Here is a 27,514-nt window from a genome sequence, read left to right as displayed (position 1 = left end):
AATTTATACGGCAATGTGAAACAACATGTAAAGGATATATGGCGAATAAAGTCATATGTATTCCGAGGTTTTTTGATACAAAAAAAGTTGGAACACGAAATTCTTTTGATCTTTGAAGAGCCATAATTTACGAATGAAGGGAGAGCGCTGCGTTTTGACTTAGAAATCGTGTCCTGCAAATAAACACAAACTGAAATTGCTTCAAAATCTGCCAAATTCCTCATTCCGAATATTTACCAAATGATCAAAATCGAAGCTGTTCTCAGACTTCTGAAGATTGCTTGTTTTACATATTAATTGACGCGACTATTAACACCGACCATCGAGGAGGTCAAAGACACTTTGATTGTCATGTTAAATAATACAATAGCGCCGCTCCATCGAAATTTTTATATCGAATACAAAATTCTCAAGGAATGAATTGGTGAAAGCCTGACCTACACAATGCATCTTTTGTTTTGAAACGAATAATATAGCAAGGGCGTTGTCCTCCGTTGATAACTCTTTGTTCTCCGAACTAGTGCTCTAGTGAGCCGTAATTGCGGTTCTACTCATATGTTCAGATGTCATCTCATTCAAAATGATGAAACGCAACATGCAATCAAACACCGTTCACCAACTGAACTGAATAATTATTATCGCATTAGATGCTGTTTCCTTAGCAACGAACTAACGAGGACGCATGCGATGGTGCCGGATTTATCGTTGAAATCTACTGTAAAGGTCACCTCAGGCTCACCTAGACTTTTGGCTTATGACAACTCCTTAGCCGGCAATTAATCCTCATAATAGAATATGAGTTTCCGTGGTAGATTTAGAGATACGCTGCTACCAATGGAAATTTTATGGTTTTAGGATTTACAAGCAAACTATATATTTGTTCTATCACTTTTATTTTGTATTTCGTGTTGGATCCCTTCACCTAGATGTCGTGTTATTGATCTAGTAATTATGTACATTTGGAAATGCATGCGAACCGAAAAGGCTAAATGTTTGTGAGGTGAGGGGCACGTAATTATTTAATATCGTAATAACACGTTATGAATAGTGGGAACTGTCATATTTATGCTCCATAAGAATTGTTTTATGATAGTGTCCATTTTATTCAATGTAACGTGTACGAGGTCTCTTCAAAAATCAAGGTGAATGTTCAAATTTCTCGGGCTACGTACATTCGGTTATCGATTTTTGAAGTTATACTTCTTTTGGCGCGTTACGGGAAAATGATGAGAATAAATATTTACGATGCCCATGCACACCGTAACGGAAAACCGACACCCTGAAGTTAGCTTCTTCTTCTTTAATTTATATGGCCGTTCTTTTTCAGTCGAGCGCATTTGGCCAAACTCCTCCTGTCCATAGTGAACAGAACCTTCGTCCGGGAGCGCAGCTGTCTTGCTCGAGGCAATCTTGCGACCCTAAGTTTTCTTATTCACTTATTCTTTCATAAAACACTTCATTTTTTTACTATGGGGACGCCAGTCCTCTCAATATTGTTACACTTTTACCTGTTACCACTTTGACCACACTGAATAATCAAACTTAACTTTATTCCACTTTGAATACAACAAACACTCCAATTAAAACTTCAACTATTATTTGAATGTCTATCGCCTTACTAGATCACTTCGCGTACCGCACTGTAACGTCCACTTGACTGTGTCGATATCCTCGTGGCTAGCCTTTAAATATCGTAATCGAATGCCGTAGAAATTTTGCCGAAGTTCTGTCGAAATCGGTAGCATTATTCTTCGCTGCTTCTAGAGTAGCAGGGAATCATCTTACATTCGCGCGCCCTTAGCTACGTCACGTTTGGTTTATGGTTACCAGTGGCGGCCGGCGTCATTTTCTTTCGGCCATGATTTACCCTGAGGCCCTGAGATTGTTCGCCCCGAACAACATTCCAAGCGGAGACATCACGACCCATGTAAGGACTCAGCCTTTCTATGTGGACATGGCCTTGCTTCTGGGTGCCAATTGGATTCTGTACACCAGATCGTTTATCTTTTTGGTTACCAAGTACGGTCCTTGCCATGTTCTCTTGGGACTTGGGACACAAACTTGGGGCACAAACCTTTCCGACGTTGGGGTTGATAGATCCACACTGCATCGCCCTCTTTAAAGCTCACTGGCAGCGACTTTTCATCAAATCTTATTTGTCGCTGGAAAGCTGTAATTTGGTCCTGGCAAATTCGTGTACAATTTCTAGTATCTCCTTCAGATCATTCACTTCTCTGAAAGAGGTACCTCTTGAGATTCATTTGAAAGGACTGCCATACAATACATCTATCGGAAGCTTCAGTTCCCTACCAGTTAACAACATGGATGGTAGTAGTTAGTTTAAGCCGATTTCAGAACCTCCCCCCACCACTTTCAACCTTGAAATGACCTCTACGTCACACGAAGTTGCGAAGGTGACTTTGAGGAGGTGTTATGAGTTTGTCCTTGAACGACCTTGACATGCGTCATACGGCAACGCAGACAAGGTGACTTTGAGGTGCTGTTTTGGGTTTAACCTTGAATGACCTTCATTCTTTTCCCATATTTTCGACAGGGTGACTTTGACTTCCAATGAATTCGAGCCAGTTTGGCACCCACACGATCTAACATAACCAAGGTGACTTTGAACGATTGTTTTGAGTTTGCCCTTGAACGACCTTGATCAACGTCACTCAACGCAGACAAGGTGACTTTGATGAGGCAGTGTTTTGGGTTTGACTTTGAATGACTTTCATTCACTTCCCATATTTTCAACAAGGCTTTCTTGAAGTTTTGAACCTACACAACACAACATAGCCAAGGTGACTTTGAAGGAGTGTTTTGCGTCTGACTTTGAATGACCTGCAACTACGTCACGCGATAAAGACAATATTATTTTGGAGTAGTGTTTTCGGACACCCAGCTTGTGGTGAAGAAGTACCCCCTCTTCTTCAACCACGTTCTATAAATGTTCGGAGGATCACCATTTCACATTCAGTTTGAATAACCCAACGTACTCGAATAGATGAGTGAAAGTAGTGCTGCAAAGTGACAGAGAGTATTACGTCAGGAGTATACACAGCAATCCAGGTGAACATATTTTATATTTGTATACCATAATTCCACTATATTCGAAATGGATCATTTGAAATTTAATATCGAAAAGATCAATTCTGCAATAATTCAACAAACTGTGGCTATGGAGCAGAAGCCTTTAATATCTTTGACTATCGATAAAGGTTATAAAATTGAAAAGATGTCGATGCTATCCACACGATATGGTAAATCCATTCAAGTAGTTTTGTTGGACGAGGAAAATAATACTTCTTTTAAATCATGGCTTCCAAAACGTGTCTCAGAACATTTTACGGAAGAAATGATTCACGAAGTGAATTCATCCAAAGCCAAATTCATTTTTACATATATCGGTCAAAGTTCTCAGGATTATCCTGGTGCTAAAACACGCTCACTAGTCAAATTCGATATTATAGATTGAATATAACTTCAATATCTTTGTAAATAGTAGAAATATGGTATATTAATGTAAAATATGGATTAGCTCCCGCGCTTCAAACATGATAAAATTTCAAGTGAGTGTTTTTTTGCAGCATAATTTCCAAACTAATGAATGCATTTTGTGTATTTTCAGAGTACAAGCATGTGGATGCAATATTCAGCCGAAGAGTGGCCGGAAGCAGTCAATTTGGATTCTGCAATAAGGAGGTTGGCTTGGGAATTAGCCGACTTGAGTTTTGACGCTCTTCACTCATCAAACTATGATTTAAGTGTATGTTATGATGCTGAAGAGGTACGAAAACTTTTGGAGCTCAGTGAGAAATATGAACTTGGTGTGGCACTGTGCCATAAATATTCGTATGGAAGCGGAAATTTGGATGAGTTCTGTGAGCTAATGATTGAAGCAGACTTGAAGCATTTCCTTCACAGCATATCCGTTTACCTACCACAGAATATCATAGAGAAATATCAATTGGAGCCACAGAATACCAACCCACAACCGGAAGAATCTTCAAATAATGGTGTTGTGAATATTTGAAATCTATTGTATACATTATAAAATCATGTTTCAATCCATGCTTGTCTATATCTGATTGTTTGGTAAATAAAAGGCAGAAGATAATTATTGAGTGTTTTATTATTTATCAATATCGAATACTCCATGGTGAATTACATGTCAATCTTATTACAATCCAGTCTGAACAGAGCCATTTAGGGCATTATAGGACAAAACAGCATCGTGTAGGATGAGTGCATATACTTTGGTGTTTGCTGGAAACTTCACCTTGCGTGTTTCGAATTCTATTTTGATGTCGACAGTAGATGACTTCATAGCATCGGGTTGGTGAGAGCAGTCGATGATAAATAGTGGATTGTTGCGAAAGCTACCAATATCCATCATGGGCTCACTCATAGCTTTATCGTAGTAGCTGCGTTGGAAGTTTTCATATGCATAGTAGGCTGACGAGTCTAACTTTTTGTCAAAATCTAGATTCCAACGCTCATATGGGTATACTTCAGAGTTTAGAGATAGTCGAATATTATTAATATTCGCATGTATGAATTTCGTCACATCTTTTGATATATTTTCAGATTGGTCGGTGCTTTGAAAGCCGATGATGATGTATCGAGGTCTTTCGAGGCTGTTGGTTGTCTTCACGGCCCAAATATCTGAGGATGTATCACGAAGTGTGGGTAATTCATAAAGGTCCCATATACGATAAGCCACCTTTACTTTTGCATTATTCGCATTTTTATTGATGCGGTTCAATAGCTTCAGTTTCTGACGATCTTCCGGCACGATGTGTCTGATTCTCCATTCTATTTTGTTGATTTCCAAATGAGCATCGACTTCTCCAATAAACGAATTTTTGAATGAGCGTGCAATAATCAAAATGAGCTCTTGCTTGACATTCAATACTCCTCTGTTGTAATCTTCAGCAAAACCCATGAGATACTTCAAGGGTAATTTACCGCTGAATACATTGCTGACGGAATCCAATATATCTTGTTTGTTCACATCAAGACCCCATCCTATTGGTAGTAGGGAATTTGCATGTGTTTGTCCAAATGATATCATCGTTTTCATTGTGGTAGTTATGCCGGGTTTTCGAACAACGGCCACTTGCTCTCCACCCATTTCATAGCGAATTTCGTCGAAGAAGAAGGCGAGGGCGTTATTGGATAGGTAGCACTGCTTCGTGTCATCAGATGGTGTGAACTTCCCCTCGATATAAATGTAACTGTCTGCAATATCGAGTATAAGGTCTTGAAAATTGATTGGAATTCGGATTTCATCTGAATTTTTGTAATATGGTGATCCATACGGTTTATATGTATGCTCGTGAAGGCTGATTAGGGAATGATCAAAGATGGGCTCCTCGAATACCTCCAGCTTATCACTTGTGGTTATGGTCGCCATGTTATTACTATTTTTTATATCGCACCTTCAAGCCAATAGATTTGAGAAAGTGTAAACTACTAGCGCTTAGTCTATATCTTGACCGTTTGGCGGGCATACGTGGAATGAATCGACTTTTAGATTTTCTCTTCTTTAAATGCACATTATCATAGTCTCCACCTGATACATTACGCTGATTCAACTGCTGCCGCTGCTGTAATCGCTGGCTTTTAAAGCACAACCCCATTTTTTAGAAAAAATTATGGTGAAATCAATAGCCTTATCAATTATAATCATCTGCTCAGCGTTATGAAATGATAAATACTGAGTTAAAATTTCTTCAGCTCCTGCTTTATACCGATTTTTTTCACAGATGATCATCGCTCACCATCGTTTTTGCTCAATTGTTTGAATGCTTATCGAGGGTTGTTTTTTCATATCAGATTGCATCGATTTGATATCCTTCTCCATATGTTCACACTTTTTTACAATTTCCACTAATTTCAGCCCAAGCGTAATGAGATCTTCCCTGACTGATGCGGAATATTTTTCTACTCCATCTAATCTCAAATTGATTTTATCAATATCAGAATCTAATTCTCCTCTGATCTTTGAGATGTAAAAACCAACATATTCTCGATTAACACAATCCGTACTCTCTTTAGGCTCGGCTACATTTTTCAAACGTTTATTTTCCATATCAAAGTTTCCATCGGAAGTCAATTTGAAACCAACTCCAGGTTGTCCTCGCAAAACAGTATTTGAAACTGCCTTACTTCTACGACCAAACTTATCGATGCTTCCACCACTCATTTTTGTGATACACTTATGACGGTCGTCGATGTTGTGAATCAACATATGAGAAATGATGATCGTTATATCCTAATCAATTCCAATTTAACTATTATTTTTTCACCATTGAAATTGATTAGATTACCATTATCATCCAATATGCGTAAAGTGATATTGTCGAGGTACTTACGACCGCCAGGCTGGATTGGCATATAAATAATATTTTGCGGTTCCTTGGTGAGTTTGTAACCGGGCTCTACATCAATATCAAATTCAAAAATGCTATGGATTTCATCACCATTTGAATATGCTCCAGCTGTGACATTACAATCCACACGAATAATTCTCACCTTATTGATATTTACGGGCAATGTTGATTCATGAGTTTCATCGATGCCAAACACATCGGCTTCGAACCCTAAAAGTTCGGCAATAGTGTTTTCATGTTTGAGATGGATGTAATATTTCGACCTCATTTCACATTTCAGAGTGTTGTTGTTTGCGTGTAGGAGAAATACTCCATCGATATTCTCCTCAGCTCCATTTTCCAATTGCATTTCTTTGGATTTGATGAATTTTTGAATCACCTTATTGATTTCATCAATTTCATATGCTCCAGGTGGAATTTTTATAATGATAGGAGGTGAGTTAGCTTCTTTAGAATAGGCGATAATATTATTTTTCACATCCACATTGAATATGGAGTTGTAGGAATAGAAACCGTGTAAGCCCAGACCATAATTAGCGCCACTATCCAATTCGATGGGTGGGTAGAAGTTGGCGCTCAACTCGCTAGAGTGTCCCGACAATGAAAACGTGCGTGACATGACTGATGAATTTTCACTGACTCATGTCAATTTATTGCTGGCAGCAGAAATTGTGGAGTAATCGTCGTTTTTTAGGTGGTCTGTCCAGATGATCCATCCCATTATGTGTGACTACATTCACATCATTCACTTTACAATAACAACAGAAAATTTTTCTTGTAGGTGGCCCATCATTCACATCGGAATTATTGCTGTTGCCGCTGGAATCATTCTGATGGTCTTGGCAGTACTGATACTTTAAGACATCAATATCATTTTGTAGATTTTGTGGTAACTTATCCCATACAGATGCAATTTCATGCGATGCACACCCAATCAACACCTCTTTCGGCATATTAGCGAGTTGTTCTTTACTCATTTCTCGTAAAGTGCGTACTCTGGAATATGCGATCAATGAATTACTCATCCTCTTGATACTTTCCCTGTCCTGCGCTGGTGTTATCTCCATGTCTTGCTCTGTAGAAATTCCAAACACAAATGACCACACCATACTGTGTTGAATTGTTGTTTACGCTCATAGTTATATGTGATAATAGTGGTAGGATTTGAACCCCTATGAAAATAGTGAATCAATTCTTTTGGAGGGGGTAAATCACCGAAACTATCGAAATATTTCACAGAAGTGCTGCTTTTTCTGTATGCTACCCAATGCGTCCCTTGACCATGTCGACTATCCAAATTTACTACGGCAGATTCATATCGGAGTGGTCCCGATTTTGGCAAATCGTCACGCATATATACCCCCCGAAAATATGGAATCATCATTTTCTTAGCATGATAGTTGAGGTCGATGTTGGAGAGAGCTCTTTGAGGTAGCAAATCTATGAGTTTTTTGAAATTTGAGGTTTCAAATAGACTCCTAATCCTTTACGGTAAGGCTTCAAATAGATACCGCTTCCTCGTTTACCTAGAGCGATTGCCTCCATATTTTTATTATGTCGATTGGCCTCACTCAATTGTTCCCTACTCGCTTTCGCTGCTTGTACTGCTTTTGTTATGCCAGCTGTAGCACCAGCTAAACTACCTAGCGCCGATAAACCAGCAAAAATTGGAATGAGTGGTAGTATTCCACCAATTTTAGGAATTGGTATGATTCGCGGTGTGCGAATTTTCTTTTTCCCACCCGCAGCCCTCGTATATTTGCGTGCTGCTTTTAGTGCAATTTCAGCTGCTCTTTTAGAATTTTTGACAACAAATTCACTTCCGCCCGCTTTGTGTAGAACATCACGCACTTTCTTAACGATTCCAGAACCAAAAGCTGTCACCTTAGAATCTTTCAATAGTTTTTTTGATTTTTTTTTCTTGGTAGGACCCTTTTTTTTCTGTATTCGTGACTGCTTGGCTGCTAATTCGCAACCCATACCAAATCGTCGTTTTCCCTTCATTATATTCGTAATTAGCCAAGCGGCTCCTTTCTCTCCAATAGATGCGTCTTTTGCCTTGAATCGATTCCAAGCACTTTCTGCAAGCTCTTGATCTGCTCTGTGTCTAGCTGGAAGATTGTTAGGATCCTGTGAATATGCAATATCGTGTTTTCGGCATGCAGAATCCAGTTGATTCACACCCGGATCACCTCTCGCCAATCTTTTCTGCAATTTGGTGCCAGGGCCGCAATACTGATAGCCAGGTAAATGTAATTCGAAAGGTAGACTATTGATGAGGGAATTGACCAATCCCGTACCAGCTTTATTTGAATGCCGCTTAGGAGATCTGCATCGTCTCATAACCCCCATTTAAATAAAGGAATCGATTTGGAGACGTGCTTATATAGTCTCCAACTGTCATACAATGCGCATACTAAAGCAGAAGCACCAATTTTCCATCGATAATTTCGATGAAAAAGTGGGTAGCGGATCTGAAAGCGGTGTGAAACAGCGTCATGGATCCTTACTTCCACTATCCATTCGCGGTCTGATTATCGGACCTTCCAATTGCGGCAAGACAAATGTTATGATTTCTCTACTGACTCACCCTCTAGGATTACGATTTGCAAATGTTTATCTTTATTCAAAGTCCCTTTATCAACCCAAATATGAGTATTTACGTGAAGTATTAGCTCCAATTGAAGGGTTGGGATTTTACACTTTCGCCAATAATGCAACTGAAATAGTAGAGCCTTCGGATGCCAGAACCGATTCAATATTCATTTTCGATGATGTGATGTGTGAGAAACAGGATGTTATACGATCATATTTCAGTATGGGACGTCATAAAAATGTGGATTGCTTCTATCTAGCCCAAACATATTCACGAGTCCCGAAACAATTGATTCGAGATAATGCAAATTTTATTGTGCTGTTCAAACAAGATGATATGAATCTCAATCATATTTTTTCTGACCACGTGTCACCAGATGTGACATACAAGCAATTTAAAGATATGTGTGCGAGATGTTGGGAGAATAAATATGGATTTTTAGTAATTGATAAGGATCGAGAGGTGCTAGATGGACGTTATCGAAAAGGATTTGATGCTTTCATATATCCTTGACATTCTTGAAACAATTGAATCATTCGAGTGCTAGATAGTGTGGACGACACTTCATTGCACACACATTTGAAGTGAATACATTATGGAGAGAAAAAATGATGATGAAATGTGTTTGAAAAGAAAGTTGATAGAAGCAACAGATGCCGTTCGGAAGAAATTTAATTATATCAAGAATAGTCGCTTAGGTGATCAATCAGCACTCGAAAGAATATATGAGCCAATAATAACTCCTTTGAAAGCAATATCTGCCAATACTGAAGGAGCATCTCAAATAAATCAGGTGATACAGACAACAAAGAGTGCTACACCATTCACCGCCAAAAATATAGTTAAAAGTGAGCTAAAACCGAAATTTGAAGAGGCTTTTTCGAAGGATCTTCAAGCTTCTTTATCGACAACTTCAGATTTAGAATCATCTAATGTGCTTGATAATGGTGATGAGGTACAAAAGCACATACAAAAGTTACTATCAGGAAATCCCTCATACGATACCGTCTTTGGAGTACACATGAACACTGAAACGGGAAATTTACAAATGGGTGTAGCTGATGTGGAGTTCATCAATGAGAAAATTGTGTTCAAGAAAAATGGTAAAACTATTGCCACTTATCAGGGTACCCCAAAACTATATAAATTATTATTCATGAAAGTACCGTCGGGAAATATCCCCTCTTCCGATATGATCACTTATGGTGATATACTCAAATTAACGAAGGCAGCATATAAATACAATGAAAGAAAACAGGGTCTATTATCAAATAATTGGAAGAAATATCGAGAAATAATCCTACCACTATTATCCAATGGAGACCCACTGCAGAACCCCAGTAGAGAAGGTGCCGGCATAATAAAAATACCCACTCAAAAGAAATATATCAGAAATAAGCATATAGATTATGTTTATTGGAATAAACTCGAAGAACTGGTTGATCGCCTTCGATTGCTTTGGAGTTCACGAATGGCTGGTCATACCGGGCACGATAATGAAATATTGGCCATAATTGAGGAGTTACGTGAAGAAGGATTAGTCTATTGACCGTAATATAATGAACACAATGTATGAAGCTGACTCAGTTACTCACAGACGATCTAACTATGCATACCACAATTGATAAATTTGGGCGTAGAAGGGGTGGTGTTGGTAAACCACTTGTTGGAAGATCGGGTGTTGGATTCATTCTCACACCACATGGTGATTATGACATTCAGAATAAGCGGCTACAGAATATTGGTGAACCTGTAGACGATGAAGACTCTGTCACTAAAAGATATGTTGACAATCACATTAAAGAAGCCAAGGAATCAACCCTGAACTATTTCCAAGAATTCATTTCACCAGCGCTACGATACGTCAGAAAAAACATTGATTCAAAAAATACCGAACTGCGAATCATCATTGACAAAAATGCACTCATCACTTCAGCATTAGCTGATCGGTTGAGTAATGTGGAAAAGCGAATTGGTGTTGTAACCGAGTTGGTTGATACTTTTACTGAGCGAGTTATTGAAGTTGAACAGTCAGTCGTTAAACCTGCACGTGAACAGTAGCGAACTGAATCCTCAACTTCATCATTTCGAAGAAGCCATACAGCAGTAGTATGAGTGATGCAAAATGGCAGGTTGTGAAGGAAATACATAAGTCGGCGCGTCGAAATTTTCCCCGTCGAATGACAATAATAAAGGGATTTTATGACTTGTGGCAGATGGATCTGATGGAAATGCAACCATATGCTAAAGAAAATAATGGTTATAGGTACATCCTCATAGTAATCAACTGTTACTCAAAGTATGTATGGTCAAGACCGCTGAGAAATAAAACAGCTGATTCAGTTACTGCAGCTATGGCGAGTGTGTTGAAAGATGCGAAGTATGTCCCAAGGAACTTACAATCTGATCACGGTACCGAGTTTTATAATTCAAAATTTTCATCGCTAATGAGAGAGCACCGTATCAATCATTACTCAACATTTAGTACAAAAAAAGCTGCAATTGCGGAAAGAGTCATCAGGACGTTGAAAAGTTGGCTTCATAGACAATTTTCACTTCAAGGCAATTACAGTTGGTTGAATATTCTTCCTATAATTACCAGTCAATATAACAACAAAGTTCATCGTACCATTGGCATGAAGCCTGCAGACGTAAAACCATCCACAAAATTGACAGTTTATGCAAGATCAAAGAAGCAGCGTGGAAAACGCGAAAAAAAAGAATTTAAAATTGGAGATATGGTGCGAATCAGTAAGTTTAAAGGCGTATTCGAAAAAGGTTATACGGCAAACTTTACAACTGAGCTTTTCAAAGTTGTAAAAGTAAATAGAACGTATCCTATAACTTATGCGCTCGAAGATGTGAACGGACAGCCAATTAAAGGCTCCTTTTATGGTATGGAATTGAATAAAACCCATGATCCCAATACATATTTGGTGGAGCGAGTTTTGAAACGAAAAGGACGTCGTTTATATGTAAAATGGCTCGGATTCTCCGAAAATCACAACTCGTGGATCAATGAAAATTCATTAGTGTAATAGCATTATTATTGTACTTGATGAAAAATAAAGTGGAATGTAATAAATTTGAATTTCATTATACATTTTCTAAAACTGTGGAATCTTTTATTCTTCGCTGTATAAATAGTTTCGAAATACCAAAAATTATACAAGTAATATTGTAGCAATGGATTTATTTATTTTATAAATCAACATACACTAAAATGATTTACATGAACAAAATGGAGTTTAAATCAACAGGTCTGCCCAGGGCCTATCTGGGTGTATGTCGATGTACGATTACCATGGATTCCTCGTCTCCTGATCTGCACCTCTCGTGAATTCGACTGGGCTGCCATATGCCCCTCTCTTAATCGTATAGAGCGAGAAGTGGGAGTAGTGTGGGGGGCGCTACTACGACCACAACCGAATCATATAAAAGTCGAGTCCCGATCCTGAACCTCACTCAGTATATGAGAGCATATCGAGATGAATTCCGAAAAAATTGCCGCTGTATTAGCTAGGATATCACTTGATGATGAGAATAATTGGACGGATGAAGAGTCATTGAATGGGGATGAAATGGCTCCCAACATAGAGGGAATTGTAGAAGAGGAAGTTGAAATTATTGGAGGCGGGGCAAATATTGTAGTCGACGAAGATGCTAATGATTTGGAGCATGAGGAGATTGTTGAAGGGGATGTCATCGAGGATGACCTGAGTGATGAAGGTATTGTGGCTGATTCATCTGAAGATGATGGTGCCTTAATGATCGGCGTCCGATGGCTCAACGTCACCGACACATTAGAAGATCGACTGGATCTGTATTGTGTGACAGATGCCCACGTAAATATCAGAACGATCGATGGCGGTATCCAGAAGTTATGTTGGTGCTGTTTTCGATTTTACTCGATACGTAACAATAACGGTGGCTGGTATCAACATGTAAACACCCATGATACGGTCTCTATGATGCAGCTGGGTCAGTATTGGTGTGAGGCATGTGAAAGGCCGCTCACAAATTTCACAAGAGTATCAGCATGCATAATATGCAATAGTGTCAAACCTGTGACACACTAACCGTGGGCCTTCTGGTCAAAAAAAAACAGCCCTTTTCAGGGCTACATTATTCATACAAACAGTAGTAGTAGTAGTACACCGGGGAATATCGTCTCGCGACATGAGATTCTTCTTCTCAGGTCTGAAAGTTGGAAAATTTCCACTTAGTAGTAGAATATGAAACTGGTTTACAGCTGAAAATATACATTTTCATTGAATAACTAGTATATTTTCGATTTTACACGGAAAAAAGTTATGACGAAAGTTGTATGAAATTGGATTTTTTACAATTGAGAATGAATATCAACTACACCCTGCCCCAAATATCATGATCCGCGTAGCAAATTACACGGCTGCCACTGAAATAATGAAGCAGCAACCGCGAATCAACGGCTGTGACAGAATAAATAAATTGATCCACGGATTAATCGCCACTGTCGCGGGCCCGCGAATAGTAAGCGGATCCATGATAATCCGCGGAATAGATGAAAGTTTACGATGTAGGTGAGAAATTAAATACACTCTGTTTTAAAGTTATGACGCGGTTTCAACCGCGGATCCGCGACTGCGGCGGAATGAATCACGACTCAATCCGTTGAATGAATCATAATTCGCGGGATGAAGATAGGAAACAGATGTGGTCCGCTTCGCTCCGCTTCGCTCCGCTCCGCTTCAAAAATTTTTCGACACGCGAATTGAATTAATTCGTGACCGCCGTTGAAATTATTCTGCGGATTAAATCGCGGATTCGCGGTCACGGTCGCGGATCCGCGGATAATTCGCAGATAAAACCGCGGATCCGCGGCCGCGGCCGCGAATCCGCGATTTAATCCGCGGATTATTTTAATTCGCGGCCGCGAATTAATTTAATTCGCGGGTCGAAAAATTTTTGAAGCGGAGCGGAGCGAAGCGGAGCGAAGCGGACCACATCTGTTTCCTATCTTCATCCCGCGAATTATGATTCATTCAACGGATTGAGTCGTGATTCATTCCGCCGCAGTCGCGGATCCGCGGTTGAAACCGCGTCATAACTTTAAAACAGAGTGTATTTAATTTCTCACCTACATCGTAAACTTTCATCTATTCCGCGGATTATCATGGATCCGCTTACTATTCGCGGGCCCGCGACAGTGGCGATTAATCCGTGGATCAATTTATTTATTCTGTCACAGCCGTTGATTCGCGGTTGCTGCTTCATTATTTCAGTGGCAGCCGTGTAATTTGCTACGCGGATCATGATATTTGGGGCAGGGTGTAGTTGATATTCATTCTCAATTGTAAAAAATCCAATTTCATACAACTTTCGTCATAACTTTTTTCCGTGTAAAATCGAAAATATACTAGTTATTCAATGAAAATGTATATTTTCAGCTGTAAACCAGTTTCATATTCTACTACTAAGTGGAAATTTTCCAACTTTCAGACCTGAGAAGAAGAATCTCATGTCGCGAGACATGATCAACCGCTCAGTTAACAATACCTTAGAAGTTGAGGATATGTAGTTTATTCCCAGATATCATAGCTTGAAGCCCAACCGCTCAATTGTAGGTGCCTTAGAAGTTGGAGATATAAAGATTACTCCTAACTTGAGATTACTACTCAGATTCTATCATCACGCATTAGTATTATCACTCTCAGATATCATCCGTCACATATATATATAAAGTGAAATACACTATAATTGCAAGTCTATCTTCTCTATGAACCATCATCAATTGGTTCTCTTTGCAGGCAACTCAGGAGGAAAATTTTGCTTTGATCAGCTAACCACATAAATGTGCGTTCTACTATAATTGAAAGGTGAATACCTGATAGGTATTTCATTTCAAACAGACTAATTTGTAGTTATGTCAGCATAATAGTTGGAAAAAAACAGGAGCAGAATTTTTTTTGTCAGAATTTATTTTTTAAATTAGAAAAAAACAAACAAACAAATTATTATTATTTTCATTACATTTTCAAATACAGATATAACATTTCGAAATCAATTTTAAACTATAAATATAATTTATTCTACATATTGAATATGACTAGAACATGATTGGATTGGAAGTATAAATGCTGCCACAACCCGTATATAGCAACCAGAGTATATATTTTCAAATAAAGCAAAATATTTACAACAATTTTGAATAGGCTTCAGTATGTATACTTCAAGAGAATGAGCGATGAAGATAGGATGACCATCGTCTGTGTGATTGTACAATTATTTGTGAATGATGAGATTTAGGGAAGAGTAGACACTGCCCCAACCACGCAGTGCCCTGTGTACACCAACCAACAGTATGTGTACTCCTAGGAAAGGAATAGGAATGAGGAATAGAAATTAGGATTATTCTATAAGGATAGGGGATGGTGGTGGACTATCCTCGATGGGGATTGGTGGGTCAGGAGGAATATCTTCATCGTCCGAATCAGAATCATCCGTCTCCCTAGGAAATAGGTCCCACATCACTGATGGCGCGTCATAGTCCACCTCGTCGTCATCCCACAGGCCATCATACAGGTCAGCGTCAGAATCAGTATCCACGTTGGGATCCAGGAACTCGTTTTCGGAGACGTCCGCATCATCGGTGCTGGTAACTTGCATCACCTGCAGTCTGGTATCGTGCCATGCTCCGGGCTGCTCGTAGTGATGATGCCCTGTGGTGGAATGTACCTCACCTTCTTCGACGGTCCAGTTGTCAGGTGACCTTCTGGGCTCCAAAAATGCGTGTGGCTCGGTGGTGGAATCCGCTTGTTGATAAGTAACTGCCATGTTGAAGATAGCTTAGCAACTGAATGTTCCATCGGAGACTCCCTACTTTTATACTTTCGAGAGGGAGTGGGAAGGAGTGGGAGAGGAGTGGGGATGATGTGGAATGAAGCGTTCATAAGATATTTTTTCCGGGATGAAAAGAAGAGAGGGAAGTGGACACTGCCCCAACCACGCAGTGCCCTGTGTACACCAACCAACTCACGTGTACTCCATGAAAAAAAAAAGGATCTAGGGAAAGGAAATAGATGGAGGTTATGTCCCAACAACGTCAACTTTCTTCCTGATCCGCTCCCTGAGAGCCTTAACACGCTCGGCCATTTCGTCGACCTCCATGCGGTACCGATTTGTTGAATCTGCCTCAACACGGTACTCCTCATCGACCCCATTGATGCTGATTTCCACCTCAGCAATTTCAGCCAACAAACGCCGTTTCTGTTCGACTAGCTGCGCCTGTCGAACTTCAAATCGTCGTTTACGTGATGCAATTTCCGCCAATTTTGCATCGCTGCCCTGGATCGTCACCAGCTTCACCTTCCTCTCTTGGCATATTCTGTCAAGCTCAAGCACGTCCTCGACTAAGCTAGAGGTTCTCTGCGATGACGGTAACTCCAGGTGGCGGCCAGAGGGTTGGGCAGAAGTTACCTGCTGAACACTTGGCGTCGGTGGCGGAGGTGCTATGGGGCCGGCTGGTGGCTGATGAGATGGCTCGGTCGTGGCCTCCGAAGATGCCGTGATGGCTGGCTCAATGTCGCCCGCAGCAGTTAACATCTGCGGAGCCGTCGGTGACTGCTTTCTCGTCTTGGTCGCCTTAGACGTCGAGATGGTAGTATCTGACGTGGAAGGGGCCCGCCAGAGGGTCGAGGTCATAGGCGGCCGTCGATAGGGGTTGGACTCGTCCCACATCTTCATGTACTTCTGCAGCTCCGTCTGCTTTGGCTTCACCGACGACGCCACCTGTTTTGGCTTAGCGGAGGGCCTCCTCTTCTTAACGGGTTCGGGAGCAGCAAAGTCCTCATCACTACCGCTCGGAGCCGCTCTCTTACCGACAATCTTCGACCCCTTCTTCGCAACTTTGGCGGTGCTCTTCGTTTCAGAAGAAGGGGTGGTCGAAGGAACATCCTCCATCCAGCTGCTTCCGGGTCTTGGATCCGCCGTTACCAACACAACTTCTTCTGGAAGGGGGCTAAGTGGAGGTCCAAGTTGGAATTCAGTCAAGAAGTCCACTATATCCTGTGGTAGCTCCGATTGCTGCACCACCACGTCCTGCAGGATGTTGACCTTACCCTCCACGGATTTATCAGCGTCAATGATTGAAGACATACTGCACACTAGAAATTCACAAAATATTGGAATAAAGCATAATAATCAACATTACTTATATACTCACAGTTTTTATTCGAAGAAGATGAACACAGCTAGAGACCCAACTAAATTCGGTAGATATTCGAAGGCTAGAAGAAGCAGTTCGAATGATGAGTGCTCCTGAGCAGTCCCGCTTTTGTTACCTAAGCCACTCCTCCTCAACCCCCCTCCACTTACCACCTCCACTTTATCTAATACGGGGACTAAATGATGAGTCTGGCAACACTGTTATATTATATTCTCGCAGATTATGTGGATAGCTTGATATTATATATTCCAATATTATGAAAAATAGTTTATACCTCTTCAATACTTTGTGTTGGAATTGTAATGAAACAAGATGTATCACTGATATATTTTATTTCATAATCTATATCATAATTGATATTTACAATGGGAATAATATATATTATAATTTCAGAGCTTCGTAGGTATAGATTTACCACATTGAACTAACTAATCATCTGATTGTTCCTCCAATAATCTTATGAGTTGATCCAATTTTTCATCAGAATCCGCCTCATGATTAGGCACAGTTTTGAGGGCGTCGATAAGGAATTTGAAATTTACCTCAGGGCTGGTTTGGTAGAACTCAATATCCTTATGCCCCCACGGTAATGTTTTTGTGGTATTGGGGATGATGAATCGCTTATCATCCTTGTATGATAGCGCAACTTTATTACACATTAGAGTATACACATCGTGTAACTCACTTCGAAAAGTGCTCATCTTACGCAATATGGTACCACCTGATTCGACTATTTTCCTATAATCGTCAAGTGACATTTGATTTTTTATGACCGACTTTTTTATCCCTTTTGCCTTCTTCAATTCATCACTAACGGACTTGACATGATATGCTTTTGCGCCGGTACCATAAAAACTGATAATTGGATCATTAGGAAATTCGTCTTTCATATTTCCCAATATTGGTTCAGTTATAGGCATAGCAAACTGATTTTCAACTTTGTAGTTGGATGTATCGAATTTCTCTACATTGTCCCTCATGAAATCATAAAAGTTCTCCGTGAAAATTTTAAGAATGAGAGAGTCGGTATCGGTGTAGAGGAGAGAAGCATTTGACCCATAATGTTTTTTTATGAATTTATAAAAAAACTCATACATAACTGTTTTAGATAAATCAAGAATACTGAATCCAAGATATAGCGGTTTATTGTAATTTATTTTCACTTTACCCATATGAATGGCGACAAAGTCCTCTGAGAAAATTGAAAGCGTTTTAAAATTTGGCCGAGCGATGAGAGCATTTGCACCAGTTGCACGCTTTATAGACTCCCAATGAGTCACAAGCCGAATGTCATTTCTATTATCAACGTTTTCCATTGTTTTTCCAAAGACAGCATTTGTTCTTGTCTTGAAAATATTTTTATGATAAACATTTGTAGCTTGATTTCTCATTAGGGTATTAAGGTCTACATATTTCTTCAACCATGGTGATTGATTGAATGAGAGAACTCTGTGAGTCCTCATCACTATCAGCCCATTTTCAATTGCCTGCCTCAAAGCCCTATAATGAACAATGTATTTTCTCTTATCATTCAGATTAGGTATTAATTTGGGTATTTTTGAATTTGAACCGGGTGGAATTACGCTCTCTACAAGGAATGGCAGATCCGAATGTGCATCGTGAAGTTCTTCAGGGTAATGGACATCTACTTCCAGAACATAACCCTTAGGACCATCGTCTGGAACACCCATGATATCTAGTTGAAGAATTTCTTGTTCGGATAGCCATGTAAACCCATCTGTCGGTAATGGTTGGGACATACTGTGACCATAGAGGTTCGTAGCGTCCAAATAAGTGATGAATGATGATGCTTCATTTTCATCATAATCGGGTAGAAAACGATTATTAGCAACATGCTTTCTTTCAGAACACTGACTAATACCCCCACGAATACCCTTTTGGAAAAAAGTTATCATGTCAATATCCGTAAGCAATTCCAGCTCTACACCGGTGTATTTGAGCATGGCATCCCAAGAATGGCCAGGAGAAGTAAAATAGTGGGCTGGATCTAATTTATATTTATCCAGACATATATTACGGAAATTTTCGAAAATATCACATAAAATCAATACATCTGATTTCAAATACAAATCTGAATAGTCTCCTAACGTTTCACACTCGAACAAGGACCATACACGTTTTGCCCTCTCATAATCATCCTCAGATATGTGTTTCTCGTTCAATTGATCATAAAAATCGGATTTTGATGGTAGCTCAGTACAATCTAACGTGGTCAAATTTTTAACAAAACTGTAGGGAAAAACTCCTTTCTGTCTCATCAAAAGAAATTTTTCATTTTCCGGAAAACACTTTCGTGTTTCATAACATTGCTCATCTGACAAGCTCTCCCCTAACTGCTGCAGTGATGACGCCATGAATCTAAAGCTATCGATAAATCTCAGCTTTAGGAATTGTTTTTTCAATTTACCAAATTTATCTATTGTGGTACCCATCAATAGATGCTTAGTGAAAGAAATGTAATTTTCCTTTGTTTGACCGATAACCTCCACCTTGTTCTTATTAGTGCATAACTCTTTTATGAACAAGTGGCAGTCATAGCCGCTCAAGTTATGGAAAATTATTGGAACGAAATTCGGTAACTTGTAATTCAAATTACATCGAGAATGTGCAGCTCCATATCTTTTCTTTCCCGTCAAGTGACAATGATCTCTCACTTTGACGTCACCCAATTCGAAGGGTTTCTCACAAATACCGCAACTATCAGCAGTTAAAAATTCATTCTCCTCTGATGCTGTTAATGGCTTCATTGGCACGATACGATTCAAATATGTATAGTAGATGGCCCTCAGGTCAGACTCCAGCCTGGCTACAAATACTTTGGCAGCGTCCTCCCCACGATAAAGAACAAATTTGGAGGCTGAATCATCGAAAGAACAACGAATTCGGTATGAGAATGAGTATGGCTCGTGAATAAATGATTTATTTGTGAAGGAACGTATTGGATCCGGTTCATTTGTATGTATAGGCTTCAGAATTGATTCAAAATCAGCGTATACCACGAAGGGGACTTTCAACTGCCTTTCAAAATTTTCAAATTTTAATATATTTTCCGGTATGGCCCTACCACATTTATCAATTTTGATTTGCGTTGTGGGAATGGTGGTACAAATAAAATTGCAATCATTCAACTGATGTCGTAATAATTTGCGTTCGTCTGAAAAATACATCAAACAACCATCACAAAAATACATTCTATGCCCGTGGGATGAAATTTGTGATGAAACTAACCTTGATAGATCCTTTATCCAGCAATAGTGGCTATTACTAGATTCATCGGTGATGTTCAATAAATTTACATGGCGACCGAGTTTCCGCCGTGCGTAATAAAGAGGACCCACAATTTCATATTTCGGTTTGTTGTTTTCAAAAGTTGTTTCTAACCCATAAACATTGACTGAACAATCATTCATATTCTCAAATTGTGGAATATCACGTAATTTCATGGGAAAATCTATACCTTCAACATTAAGTACATCTCTGAAGTCTGGATATGAGCCTACTTCAGAAGTTCTAGTTTGCGCTGGTCGCAGAGCTGATGTCACCGCCCAAGCGAAGCAAAAATGGTCTTCATTTCTCACATTAACTACTGCCCTCTTCAAAGCGATGAATTCTGGAAGCTTGATGTAGGAGGATCCACTGAGAGGACTATATTTGTTGATGTTTACTTCGATAAAAACAACTTTCTCCAGAGTCCAACCTGTAAACACATTATTCGTTTAATGACTGAAATCTTTCATATTTATGTAGATAATATACCTGAGTCGCGTTCTTGAAATTCCACAGCTTTTGCAGACAACGTGTCGACGAATGTCCTATAAACCTCTTCAAGGTTGTTTGATTGATCAACAATTTGGTTTTGGCTGTTGAAAGACTTCACCTCTAATATTTCCTGCGTCTGAAGTATGTACCTCCCAAACAACTCCATGTTCACTTTCAAGGTGTTATGAACTTGCACCATTCGATCAATCAAAGTCACAACTTTATGCCTCACTTCATTAAAGAAAGATTGATAGTCTGAATGTGGATTCTTACTTTCGACCCTGTAGCTAACAATCCTATATTTAAATGCGCTGTTGATGATTTTCACACCATCCTCAAATTCCGTACAGGAATTTGTTCTATGCTCCAATGTTTTGAGGTGTGAATTCATCCTATTCACAGGTACCATTCTATTGCAATAGTTGCACAATTCCTGAACTGCACTTGGTTGGGCAGAATCCACTCTGGGCCGTTTTGCTGGAGGACCTGCATCATTATCCGGCCTGCAGGACTGCATTTGATGACGACGCATGTTATCTTTACGGCTGAAACTTTTACCACACCTATCACAGTGAAACATATTTGTAGATATGTTCAATACGCGCGATATCAAACTAACTCCTGTGAATGAGTAGCACCTCTTTTATATGTTCATTCAAAAAGTGGGGGAGGGAAGGAGAATACACGAGCGCCCTCAAATTTACATCAGCAAAGACACATGATATTGTAGAAGGTCACTCAAAGTCAGACTGAAAACGCACTCCAAAAGTCTCTTCGTCCATGCGGCTGAAGGTCGTTCAAAGTCGAATATTCTAAATAACAACGTGGATCAATTAAGGTCGTTCAAGGTCAAACTTGAAACATTACCTCAAAGTCACCTTGCTTTTGTCGCGTGATGTGTGTCAGGGTCGTTCAAAGGCACTGCCTCAAAGTCACCTTGCCTGCCTTGTGTAACGTTGATCAAGGTCGTTCAAGGGCAAATTCAAAACAATCGTTCAAAGTCACCTTGGTTGCGTTAAATCGTGTAGGTGCAAAACTGGCTCGAATTCATTGGAAGTCAAAGTCACCTTGTCGAAAATATGGGAAAAGAATGAAGGTCATTCAAGGTTAAACCCAAAACAGCACCTCAAAGTCACCTTGTCTGCGTTGCCGTATGACGCATGCCAAGGTCGTTCAAGGTCAAACTCATAACACCTCCTCAAAGTCACCTTCGCAACTTCGTGTGACGTAGAGGTCATTTCAAGGTTGAAAGTGGTGGGGGGAGGTTCTGAAATCGGCTTAAACTAACTACTGATGGTGTATAACCTGTCGCGTTATCTTGGGAGCTCCTGTATGCCAACAGAAAAAGAGCACCCAATTTATCCAAGTATCTTTGGTTTTCGGAGACAAACATCGAGAGGTAGTTATTGATGATGCGATTATGTGTCTCGACCATTCCATCGGATTGTGGATGAAGAGCAGTTGTTCTTGTCTTCTTCATTCCCAACAGAGTCATCATTTTCTTCCATAAATCCGATTCGAAGTTGTGGCACTGATCCAAGTGTAGTTTTGGGGTACTCCGTGTCTGGCAATTACATTCTACAACAAGGCTTCTGCCCCAGGTTTAACCTCTTGGTTGGGTAAGGCTACTACTTCAGGCTATTTGGAAAAGTAGTCCATCACAACAATAAGATACTTATTACCAGATGTGGTCATAGGGACTGGTCCCAAAATGTCGACTGCGATTCTCTCGAAAGGGCACCTACTGTATCGGCATATCGATTAGCTCATTACATGCAATTTTTTCGTAAATTTTGTACATGAAGTGGTTCTAGCGAATAAATTGCCTTCACAACAGAGCAAAAACGATATGCAATTCAACTAAAAATTTCAATAAAGAAATATCATTAATCAAATATGTTCTGAAAGATAACGCTTATCCAGATTCGTTCATAAATTCAACGATGAATGCAATAGAAACTAAAGTGTCAATTTAAAACCTAACGACCCTACAAACAGCTTTACAAATTCAACAACATCCAACTCAACAATTATCGACTCAACATTCCCGACACCTTCCATAACTAATATTATACCTTACATTTCAGGACTATCTGAAAAAATAAGACGAATTGAAAATAGGTATGATGTTAGAACTACTTTCAAAACAAAAAATACACTGAGATCTATACTCACACATACAAAACCCAACAACACTGAAAAAAAAAATGCATTTACGAGATACCTTGTTCTTGTGGTAAAAGTTATATTGGTGAAACTTCGAGACCATTGAAAGTGGGTGAGAGTAAACATCGAGATTACATAAAAAATAGACAATTGACAGGATCTAAATTGTCAGAACACATTTCAAAATCAGACGGTGAACATCGAGTTGAATGGAACAAGACAAGAATGATTGCCAATGAGCTCCAATCTGAGAGACGTAAGCTAGAAGAATAAGCGAATATTCTCATATCTGGAGAGAATTGTACTACGAACAGCTCCTTGGAAATTGACCGTACTTGGCTACCCATCTTGAAGGAGAAATTGGATAGTGGCGAAATGACAACAGACTGATATCGCAGAGCACCTTAAATTACATCGAAATTTTCAGTTGTCATTCAACGACATTGACACAATTTCACATTTCAAAATTCCTGAAGACGAAGGCAGACTTTGGCCTCCGAAACATTAAGGTAAGCATTGTATTATTTCTTAGCAATGTTTTTGATAGGCAAAATTGTTAAATACGACAAGTTACTGATAAATAGAACATTTTTCATTGTGAAAACTACTTTGATTTTACGCAGTAACTTTCTACATTTGTATAAAGTTCTCCATTTGAATTTTCATATTTTTCATATTGTGGATGGAAAAAATACCCAAAAAGGCCGATAAAAAATTTATTCCAGCTCAGGAGAGCCAAGACCCAAAAAAAACCCGCCAAGTTCGATCAAATGTCAAGGTTTTGATCACTGTTTTCTTCGATTACCGTGGCGTAGTGCATCAGGAGTTTTTGTCACATGGTCGTACGATTAATAAGGAGTATTATCTTGAAGTCATGCGCCGCTTGTGAGAAATAACACAAAGAAAACGTCCGGTATTCTGAAAAAACAATTCATAGCTTTTGCATTACGATAATATACCTGCTCGCTTGTCATTGATTGTTCGTTGGCCAGAAACAACATCGTTACCATGCCTCAGCCACCATATTCACCAGACTTGCTCCCCTGCGACTTTTTCCTGTTCTCAATATTTGAGAAACCCATGAAAAGACGGCAACGATTGATGAAATCAAAAATGAATCCCTGAGAGAGCTCAAAGCATACCAGAATGTTCAAACAGAACTGCTTCTAGGATTGGCAAGAGTGTATTATACATAATTATTTTTCGAAATAATGAAGTTCACCTTATTTTTCGAGCAGACCTCGTATATAGAACTGATTTTCATATTTTGAAATCGTGGAGTAAAAGAATATGTGTCACCATTAAAGTGCGCACCATATGGGAAAGTTTTTTTCGAAAAGTTTCAATGAAGTTCAACATCGGCACTTGTTTGTGCTTTGAATTTAACTTAATATGATGCGGCCAACTGCAACCCACTGACGTTCAGTGTTTGTCAAATTCAACTTTTTTTTTTTAATTGAAAAAGTTCATTTCTAGATCGAATTTAACAAAAAGTTACTTGAAAAAGTTGTGTCTTCGGCAATTTTATATCCATATGCCAAATTTTATGCAACTAGGATAAAGTTAACGTTTTGCTTATTTTTGACAGATATCCCCTTTATTTTAAAAAACAAGTTCGGTTAATTGTCATCAATTCATGTATACATAACAAACTCATCATGGAGTTTAACGTTTCTGATACATTTTTACTTATACGGACATTTTTAGAGAGAAATTAAAAATTTGCTATAAAAATTTTAACATGAGTGGTGCAAAATTTCAATCACTTGGCTATTTTCTTAAACAAACCTTTGATTTCGAAAAAGCAGAGGCAACTAAAAAAAATGCAAATAATTTCGATGGAACTATTATAATTATTATAAATTTTAAACAACAATAATATTATAGAAAATACAAATGGGTACATAAAATTACTTATTGATCTAAATGAGGTTGCCAAACACTTATAGTCTGCATTTCAGTATATCGTCCTCCACGTTCGATACTAATTATTGTACTTCTACTGACATCTGTAACTGCATTTTTAATAAATCGGGGATTTATATTTGCACAGCACTCGAGAATGGTATTTTCCAGATGTTGTATGTCAGTAAATGGTCTACTTTGGCACACTTTTTGTGTAAGGTAACCCCACAAGAAAAAGTCTAAAGGCGTCAAGTTGGGTGATCTAGGTGGCCAATAATGTTCCCAGTTACGTCCAATAACTTTGCCTCTGAACATTTGTTGGAGGGACTGGTTTACAGCAACCATAGGTCGTATTTAATATTCAAAGGCATATTATCTAAAACTTCACTAACCTCATTATTTAAAAGGTTGAGATAATCGACGGATGATAAATTATCCCTAAAGAAAAATGGCACAATAATTTGGTCGTTAAGTATCCCACACCATACATCAGTTTTAAAGGAATACTGATCACCACATTCAACTGTGAAATTGGGATTTTCTTGGGCTCACCATCGGGAATTTTGAGAACTTACCGTTCCATTTGAAGAAAACGTTGCCTCATCAGTCCATAAAATTTTATACGGAAACTTTACATTTCCTTCTTTCTCTCCTTGAAACCAGAATGAAAACCCCAAACGGACATCAAAATCTCGTTCTTTTAATGCGTTAATAAATTTTGGCTTGTAAGGCCAAAATTTATTCTTTAATAAAATTTTTCTAACACTTTCTCTCTTGTAATCGGTATTTTTTATAATATCGGTTATGCCTGTGTTCAATAACTTTCAAACGAATGTTAAGTTGGGCCTCCTCATCATATTTACTTGGAGTGTGCTTTTTCTTAAATTGATTTGCTACGGATCCTGCTTCACTGAATTTCGACATTATCCTCGACACAGTAGTATGTTGGACATTTTTTCCTGGATGCCGTTCATTGAAAATGTTGGCTACTTGCCGGTATGGTGTATTCTCTCCACATATTAAAACTATTTCTATTCTTTCCTGAAGAGACAACATTATTGCAACAATAACTGTTGAAAATTTGACAAGTAAATCAACAACTTGACACTACCATAGCATGCATTTTGTTTGTCAAGACTTACCGCCCTAGTTAGTGTTTATAAATAATCTGTAAATACTGAATATTGAAATTTTAATGTAATTTCAACTCTAGTAATTTTATTAATACTTATTGCAGTTTTTGAGTTGTGTCTGCTTTTTCAAAATTGAAGGTACTGACGTTTTTTTAAGAAAATAGCCAAGTGATTGAAAAATTGCACCAGTTAAAATTTTTATAGCACATTTTTAGTTTATCTCTGAAAATGTCTGTATAAATAAAAATTTATCAGAAAAGTTAAACTCCATGATGAGTTTGTTATGTATACATGAATTGATGACAATTAACCGAACTTGTTTTTTAAAATGAAGGAAATATCTGTCAAAAATAAGCAGAACGTTAACTTTATCCTAGTTGCATAAAATTTGGCATATGGATATAAAATTGCCGAAGACACAACTTTTTCAAGTAACTTTTTGTTAAATTTCAATTTTTCAAGTAACTTTTTGTTGAATTCGATCTAGAAATGCACTTTTTCAATTAAAAAAAAAAGTTGAATTTGACAAACACTGAACGTCAGTGGGTCGCAGTAGGCCGCATCATTTTAAGTTAAATTTATAGCACAAACAATTGCCGAAGTTAAACTTCATTGAAACTTTTCGAAAAAAAAGTTTCCCATATGGTGCGCACTTTAATGTTGACACTGTAGATTGAAACATTTTACAAGCAGAAGATGGAAAGGGGTAAGTACCTCATTCAACTAAGGCAAATAAAAACCTCATTAACGATAAGTATGTATATTTTTATTGAAACTGACTTGTTTCACAGCTACGGTCAATTGAACTGTTTAAGGATAATAAAACTTTGCTGTTATTGAATACGTTTTCACTGATATATCACAGTTTCAAGTAGACACAAAAATGGAAGAAACTTTTATAATAACCTAATATTTTGAAGTGAAATGTCTATATACACGTAGCAGTTGTATCTGTATACGGTTGATAGTCAGCTCAAATTATTGAAAATTGTTGGAAAAATAATCTAAATCTGAGTAGTCGGAGCTTTTTTTAAAGACAAAATACTAGCACTACAGGAAAATCCTTAAGGCGCTCTCAGAGCGGTGCCTGTGCGGAAGTAGCAATTCACATTGGATTTGAATCGCTAGAGATCAAATCTAATCGTGAAAACGTTCTAAGAGAGTTTATTCCACATAAATGCAGTTCTCCAGATGAAAGAGTTCTCAAACAATAGAATTCGTGGTGTAGTGAGTTAAACCTCAAAACAATGAGCAGCCACAGTTCGTCACGTATATCTGATATGTACCGCTCTTGGTGGTATCAAATATGGCAAGTCACTTGAACACCTCCTGT

At 38.7% G+C, this 27,514-nt stretch overlaps 3 protein-coding genes across 3 annotated transcripts; 1 reads left to right on the top strand and 2 right to left on the bottom strand.

Annotated features, from left to right (window-relative positions):
* The first annotated feature begins 2,327 nt into the window (after positions 1 to 2,327).
* Positions 2,328 to 9,462, top strand: LOC141483555 (uncharacterized). The gene is made up of 2 exons (XM_074178261.1): positions 2,328 to 3,569; positions 3,629 to 9,462. Exons 1-2 carry the CDS (start codon positions 3,555 to 3,557, stop codon positions 4,031 to 4,033), a joined length of 420 nt encoding a protein of 139 aa, XP_074034362.1. The 5' UTR covers positions 2,328 to 3,554; the 3' UTR covers positions 4,034 to 9,462.
* A 5,820-nt stretch (positions 9,463 to 15,282) lies between these two features.
* LOC141483554 (uncharacterized) lies at positions 15,283 to 17,327 on the bottom strand. The gene is made up of 2 exons (XM_074178260.1): positions 17,195 to 17,327; positions 15,283 to 17,135 (listed from the first exon to the last, which is right to left on the bottom strand). Exon 2 carries the CDS (start codon positions 17,125 to 17,127, stop codon positions 16,060 to 16,062), a length of 1,068 nt encoding a protein of 355 aa, XP_074034361.1. The 5' UTR covers positions 17,128 to 17,135; positions 17,195 to 17,327; the 3' UTR covers positions 15,283 to 16,059.
* A 298-nt stretch (positions 17,328 to 17,625) lies between these two features.
* On the bottom strand, positions 17,626 to 22,266 carry LOC141483553 (uncharacterized). Its single transcript, XM_074178259.1, has 2 exons — positions 20,975 to 22,266; positions 17,626 to 20,915 (listed from the first exon to the last, which is right to left on the bottom strand). Exons 1-2 carry the CDS (start codon positions 21,555 to 21,557, stop codon positions 17,626 to 17,628), a joined length of 3,873 nt encoding a protein of 1,290 aa, XP_074034360.1. The 5' UTR covers positions 21,558 to 22,266.
* Between the last annotated feature and the right edge of the window lie 5,248 nt (positions 22,267 to 27,514).

Source organism: Leptinotarsa decemlineata, unplaced genomic scaffold (genome assembly GCF_025532065.1).
Source record: "Leptinotarsa decemlineata unplaced genomic scaffold, Ldec_3_MD MMD2_tig00003736_RagTag_RagTag, whole genome shotgun sequence".
Lineage (NCBI taxonomy): Eukaryota > Metazoa > Arthropoda > Insecta > Coleoptera > Chrysomelidae > Leptinotarsa > Leptinotarsa decemlineata.
This window is presented reverse-complemented; position numbering and strand designations above follow the sequence as displayed.